Source organism: Suricata suricatta, chromosome 3 (assembly GCF_006229205.1).
Source record: "Suricata suricatta isolate VVHF042 chromosome 3, meerkat_22Aug2017_6uvM2_HiC, whole genome shotgun sequence".
Taxonomy (NCBI): Eukaryota; Metazoa; Chordata; class Mammalia; order Carnivora; family Herpestidae; genus Suricata; species Suricata suricatta.
In genome coordinates this window covers 53,095-59,918 of record NC_043702.1, presented here as the reverse complement: position 1 = coordinate 59,918, position 6,824 = coordinate 53,095, and the positions used below count along the sequence as shown (strand labels likewise).

Here is a 6,824-nt window from a genome sequence, read left to right as displayed (position 1 = left end):
GGAAGAGAGATTTGAAACAGCGCACGCACACTGAGCCTGGAGAGCAGGCACCTGGGGACAGGTGGTCAGGGCCAGGAGGCACAGGGACCGGGGACAGGCTGGCGGTGAGAACCGGGGAGGTCTAGGCTGTGGGAAAGGCCCACGTAGCCCGCTTGCCACAGCGGCAGAAGTGGTCCTGAAGATGAATATCTAGCAGGTGCCGTGACCCTCATCTGGAGGCCACAGCGCACACAGCACATCCATGCACATGAAGGCGGCTTGGTTCAGTGATGCTCCTGTCTGTCCAGGTGAAGGTGGAGGCCCAGACACGCACAGCATGTGTCCTGCAGGCCTCCTGTGACAGAAAGCTCAAAGCGGCCAAAGGAAAAGTCTCAGGCGTCAGAGCCCCACAGGGTCCCCAGCCAGCGGAGCCTCCGCGGGAGCAGCCCGCAGGGAGTTTGGGAGGTGCCGTGCTAGATCTTTATAACAGCTTGTGAAGCATTATGTTTCAGCCAGATTTTACCTACGTGTTTTATGTTTCTAGCCAATAAAGGTTTGAAAAAAAAAAACCATGGGGAAATTTGCAATGATAGATGTTCCATAAAGTTCCTCACAGCCTTGTTTCTGATGGCAAAGAATGAGCCTGGGCAGGGCGGGGGCGGAGCACGAAGACTGAGTGCAGCCTCGGACTGGAAAGATGTGACACATTTACAGACGGAGGAGTATGGACCGTCGGCCGCGTCGTGGGGTACAGAGGCCACGCTGTACGATAATATGTTTAGTGTGATTTCCTGTTCATGAAAAATAGATACGAAAATTGATACATGTATGTGCTTGGAAAATGTGTGGATGTCAGCACCTCAGAGATCATGATGTACGCTTTCATTGTGTTGTATTTTTTTCCTGTCTAATTATCTGTCTGTTTCTAGTTTTTTCTGAAATGAAAATTTATTGCTGCGTAATAAAAAACATTCTAGAAGATAGAAAAAAGGCCTTTTTCTCATTCCTCAGAGACAGACCCGGTTGCCATGGAGACTGCTGGCTGTCAGGACAGCGATTGGCTGCTGAGGGTGCTGGATGTGGGCTCCCAGCGCTTCCGAGAGAGAGAGAGCGCGCTCCAGCCAGCGCAGCCAGCAGACTGCACTGCGGAGCCCGGCGCCAGCATGGACGGGGTGGACGTGTGGGCCAGCACCCTGGCCCAGCTGATGGCCAAGAGGAAACCCCAGGACACTTGGGAGCTGCTGCCTGAGGAGAACCTGGCATCCGGGCACATGGAGAGCGGCGGTTTTCAGTACCGGCTAAGGGGGCTTTCAAGGTGCGCTGAGGGTGGGGGCTTCCTGTGGGTGCTGGGGGGCGAGGGGCAGAAGCTGTTTAAGCACTGCCCTCGATTGGCCCTGAGTCCAGAGGCTGGGCCAGCTGTGGCCCAGGCCCTGTGGACAGGGAAGAGGGGCACACGTCCAGCCTGCTCTTGGCCCCAACAGGTAGGTTTGCCCAGAGCTCGTCCTCCCTTCCAGGAAGTGAGGGTGTTGGGGAACAGCCTCTGTTCTGTCACTTTCAGTGCTGGCACGCTGGGCAGTGCTGGTCACCCCAGTCAGGGCCCTGCAGATGGAGGGGGGGTACTGGTGGGGTGACGTGGCCACCCACGTGTGGAAGGCTTATTTGGTCACTGCAGCACCTCCTGGTTTCCATGGCAGCGCTGACATGGGGATGGGCAGGTGACTGTGGTCATATCCTGCCTTGCAGAGGAAACTGAAAGATGGGAAGCAGAGTTTTGACTGTGACCGAAGGGGCCAAAGGCCAAGGTGGGGGGCTGTGCCTGGCCTGGGCTTCAGACAAGCAGGGGCCAGGCTGGGACCCCATGTTGTGGCGGTCACTATGCGAGCCCCACTCCTCGTGATGATGGCAGTGGGGACGGGCCAGGCCTGCAGGGACAGGAGTCAGTGGGAGAGGGGGCTTCACAGCTCACCAGGGGGCTCTGTGGGCAGCCTCGCTCTGACACAACATCTGAAGACCCTGGGCCAGGTGTCTGGCGGCCTGCCGGCTCTCACAGGTGTTGGGAGAAACACGTTACTGTCCCCTGGCCAAGTGGAAGAGCTGCCTAAGACTGGTGGTTGAGGGTCATAAACACTGTTTAGTTGGTTTTCAGCTTTTGTGCAGAGACACCAGCGTGGTCACACGGCACAGCCCTACGTCCTGCAACATGGCCACCGCTGGCCACACACGGCCCTTGACGTGCTGATGGACCCTCTGAAATGAAGTTGGAAGTGTGGGTGCTCCCCGGCCACCTGCGGCTGCAGGGTGCCATGGCCCGAGCTTGTGTAGCCCGTCCTCACCAGCGGCCGTGCTGCCTGGGAAATGCTCGGTGTGTGGTCATCGTCGGGGACGTGAGGGAGAGGGGGCCCACCTGCCTGGCCCTGGAGCGTGAGGCCGCTGAGACCCCAGAGCAGCACCTTCCTCAGCCCCGGGAGGGCTGGTGCCTGGCTCTCTTGCTCACGTGTTTAGATCAGACTGGACCAGTCCAGGGGCTCCCTCACTGTCCTGCTGGGAGCTCCCAGCCCCTCCCAGCTCTCCAGAGATCCCTGCACCCCAACTTCATTTCCCTATCACCTCCTTTCCTCTGGGATGGGGCTCTTCCCTCTAGGGCCTCCTCACGTTTGTCTGCACAACTGAACCATAGCAGATGCTCCCCCCCAACCAGGGGCCCACAGGGCTGCTCCCCCCCACCCCCACCAGGTGCCCATAGAGCTGCTCCCCCCACCCCCACCAGGTGCCCACAAGGCTGCTCCCCCTCCACCCCCACCAGGGGCCCACAGGGCTGCTCCCCCCCCAACCCCACCAGGTGCCCACAGGACTGTTCTCCATCACCCACACCAGGCACCCACAGAGCTGCTCCTCCCCACCCCCACTAGGGGCCCACAGGTGTGCTTTGCTCCTGGTGACATGTCCTCAGGGCAGCTGAGCCTGAGTCTGAAACAGAGAAGCAGCTGAACACAGCAGCGAGCAGCAAGCGCAGTGACCCCCAAGGGCTCCATCCCTGAGCAGGCTTTTGGTTTTAGTGCTAGAGTGACAGAAAGGAGTTTGCTTTTCGGCTTTCCGGATTATGGGCTGCAGGCAATCAGTGTGCACCGGCCTGCTGTCCCTTCACGGAGGGGGCTCTGGCTCATCCCCCGCCTGCTGCTCGCTCACGGCCGCCTCTGTTCTACGCAGGCTCCAGTGCGGCCGCTGCCAGTGGGGTTGGTCCTCAGCTCACGTGCACATCCTCTTCCACGTGTGGTTCGACGAGGCCAGCCGGCTGGGGCTGGTGAAGATGCGCCTCTGGGGCCAGCGCTGCCGGCTGTGTCCGCCGGGCGACCAGGGGCCCTGCCAGGCCAGCCTCCTGAATGTGCGGCTCTTCCTTAGCAAGCTGGTCCTGTTCATCCTGCAGAAGTGCTACGGGGAGAGCCTCAGCGCGGAGCAGTGCCCCGAGGTCTGTTTCGGCGAGCGCTGCGAGGCCTGCGACTTGGGGGTCTGCTTCTTCCAGAAGCCCCCGGACCCGGCCTGGGGGCCCGAGGTCAAGAGCCCCAGCACCATCAAGGGCAGGTACACCTTGTACGGGGGTGACGGCATGGCCACCGCGGCCTCTGGCAGGCAGCTGCTCACCCTTGGCAGCGGGCCTGTGGTCGACCGCTCCCGGGGCTACACCCCCAACTCTATCAGCATCCCTCTCTCCGTGTCCGACTTCATCAGGAACCCCATTTCTGAAAGCAGCGACTTCTTCAATCAAGACGACGACATAGTCACCGTCCCTTTCTCCCTCGTGAAACTGGGAAGGGACAGGGGGCCCGGTGCTGATGCCGAGGGTGGTGTCAGTCCCGGGGGGGGGGCCCGCCAAGCGGCGGACCCCCGTGAGCCCCTCTTCATTGGCGAGGGCTCCATCTACCTGCCCACCAATCCCGGCGCCACGCCCAAGGGCAGAGCCCTCCTGGTGAGGATCAGGCGTCCTGTCTTCCACGGCCGTGGCCTCCTCATCAACAGCATCAGGCCCTTCCAGCTCAAAGGCTTCATCTTCAAGGGCCGGGGCTCCATCTCCAGCCTCACCGATCCTGACCAAGGTCAGGGCGCTGTCCCTGGCAGCAATGGCTTCCGCACCACGAGGCGCAACTCGATGCCAGTGTCCTATCTCATCGGGCTCACGGATGACGGAGAGGGCTCTGTCACCTTCCCCTCGTCTCTGGCCAACATCGTCATAGAGGACGACTCTTTCCCCTTCGTTGATGGCTCCGTCACCTTCCCCTTCATCTTTACTGACGGAGGCAAGGGCAAGGATGCTTCTGCCAGCGCCACCCAAGGCAAAGAGAAGGAGGATGGGGGCCGTGGCCGGGAGCCCCACACCCGCAGGCCGGTCACCATCAGCGAGGGCTCCGTCACCATCCCCTTCTCCGTCTTCAACATCATAAAGCACATGGGCCCCCACTCTATTGCCGGCGGCTCCCCGAGGAGTGGCCTGGCCCCCCAAGGCCCTCAGCAGAAGGGTAGGCGGCCGTGGGCCAGGCTGGGCAGGCCTTGCTCCGAGCCCGGCTGGGAGGAGGACCCGTGCTGGGAGGACAGCTGCTGCAGGCCCCGCTTCGACCCCTACGAAGAGGTGTGGGTCTGGGTGTCCATGACCGTCTGCATCCTGTGGATTATGTACCTGTACAAGTTCAGCCCCTGATGGCCAGGGTGAGGCTGACGCCCCCCGGCTCCCCCCGGGGCCCCTCCAGCAGGGCCGCCCAGGGTCCCCTGCCCCCGCCCGCACCCCTAGGTCCCCTGCTCTCCCCGAGCTGGGGCCTCTGAGGGCTGTCCGTGGCCTCCCCTCTTCCTCCCGCTTCTGTGTGTGTTCCGTCCTTGATGTGAATTGTGGCTTCGTGGATGTCTGCACAGTGATTGTCCACTGAGCTGCCCATGTGTGCTCCGGGCGCTTGTCTGTGAGTGTTACAATCCAACAAAATAAAAGTTAAAAGGAAAAGCCGCACAGTGCTCGTGGTTGCCCGGGAGCCAGCACCCAGGAGAGGGTTTTGAGGTGGGAGGGGGTGGTGGGCACACCCTTGTGGGGACTGGGTTGCGCCCAGCACCCGCTCCCCTGATGGCTTCGGGACTCCTGGCGGGGTGCGCTGGGATGGGTCACTGGGACCAGCCTGTGCTGTGGGCACAGGGCCGTGGGCAGAGCACGAGCCGCATTCCTGTGTGGACCCCTGGGACTCTCCTGGAGCAGGTCACCTGCCACACTCTGCCTGCTCTGGGGAAGAACGGAAGTCCCCTTGCGCCGTGGCTGGTGACCCCCAGCAGGCACTTGTACTGAAGGAGCCTCCCCACCCTGAGCTCGCCTCAGGGCCCTGCGCACGACAGCACAGCTGCGGTGGGAGGAGGGCCGTCCACGCCAGAAACCGAAACACGCCACCAGCCACACTCTGGATCCCCACTTCAGGCCACAGCCTGCTTCTAAGGGGCAGGGGCATTGGGCTGCGCGGTCCCCAGCCAGGTGCGGGCACGAGACCGTGCCCTTCTCCTCCAGGCAGGGCCTGGCCCCTAAGGCCCCAGGGAGGTGCGGAGTTGTCTGCAGGAAGCCCCAGGCCTGAGACTTGGGAAGCCGGGGGTCAATGAAGAGGGTCTGGGGAAGTCTTGCCTTGTTGGGGGGGGTTTGAATGTATGGAAACCTTCATCAAGGGCTCTGCCCAGTTGCCCTCTGGCCAGACCTGGATCCTCCAGGTGTGTGTCGGGGGGGAGGCACGGGGAGAGGGGGACTCCTACACCGACACTGTTGGCTGGGACAGAAGATGTGCTTGTGAGGCTTCAAATACCAGCGGTTCTGGAAGGTGATCTGCAGACCTCAGCCAGCCTCAGTCAGCCCTCACCTGACACCGCTGCGGCCCTGAGGCCGACCTAAACACAGACCCTCCGAGTCCCTGTCTACACGGGGTGAGAGCCTCCCTGGAAAGGCAGGACCCAGCTCAGGGTGCTGTCTACACCGGGTGAGAGCCCTCTGTGCTGGGGCAGGTACCACCCTGCGACCTTGAGCATCCCACTACACTGGTGTGAAGACCTTCCTGGGTGTCTGATTAGAGAGGTCCGCGTGGGCAGGCTCCCTGTCCTGCCCCCACACAGGGGTCCTTGCCCAGCTTGCTGGCTTCCCTGGAAATGACTGTTTGGGGGGGGGTAGCAGTGCCCACCATGGGGTCTGCAGGGACAGTCTGCCCACAGTAACGGGGGTCCCAGGTCAGCGTCCCTTCCAGACAGCCATTGGAGACCCTCCTGACCCAGGAGGACGCAGGTCGGGAAACCCTGGCAGAGGCTGGTCAGAGGACCCCCTCGGGTGCCTTCCCTCAGCTCAGGGACCCTGCCCGGGAGGGCTTCCCTGAAGAGGAGCCTAATATCTGAAGCCGGGGTCTCTTCTCATTGAAGGATCAAAGCCATTTCAGCTCGACGCCACCAGGGGACCCTGGTGGGAGTAAGGAGGTGAGGGTCTGCCTGGTCCCTTGGCCGAGTTGGGCCCTCTCCATCACCACCCCCTTCTCCAGCTCTGGGACCTTTCCTCCAGTCCCCGGCCCTTTTTCCAGACCCCAGGCCCTAGGATGCTCCTAACCCCGCCCCATTCTCCAGCCCCCATCCCTTCCAGTCCCTGGCCCCTTCTCCAGCCCAGCCACTAAGCTGGACCTCCCCAGCCCCCCAGCCTGCCCCATCCTCCAGACCCGGGTCTCCTCCAGCTCCCGGCCTCTTCTCCCAATGCCCGTGGCTCTCCTCCAGGCCCTGGCTCCCAAGCTGGATTCGATTCATCACCGCCCCCCCCCCCCCCCCCCCCCCCCCCCCCCCCCCCCCCCCCCCCCCCCCCC

The 6,824-nt window shown here is 62.5% G+C and overlaps 1 protein-coding gene across 1 annotated transcript; it reads left to right on the top strand.

The window, feature by feature from the left end:
* Positions 1–1,007: 1,007 nt before the first annotated feature.
* On the top strand, positions 1,008–4,969 carry RTP5 (receptor transporter protein 5 (putative)). The gene is made up of 2 exons (XM_029932879.1): positions 1,008–1,294; positions 3,187–4,969. Exons 1-2 carry the CDS (start codon positions 1,008–1,010, stop codon positions 4,667–4,669), a joined length of 1,770 nt encoding a protein of 589 aa, XP_029788739.1. The 3' UTR covers positions 4,670–4,969.
* Positions 4,970–6,824: the final 1,855 nt, after the last annotated feature.

Coding starts and splice junctions, on each gene's coding strand:
- RTP5 (XM_029932879.1), top strand. CDS start 1,008: ATGGAGACTGCTGGCTGTCAGGACAGCGATTGGCTGCTGAGGGTGCTG. Junction 1,295..3,186: donor CGGCTAAGGGGGCTTTCAAG/GTGCGCTGAGGG, acceptor TGTTCTACGCAG/GCTCCAGTGCGGCCGCTGCC.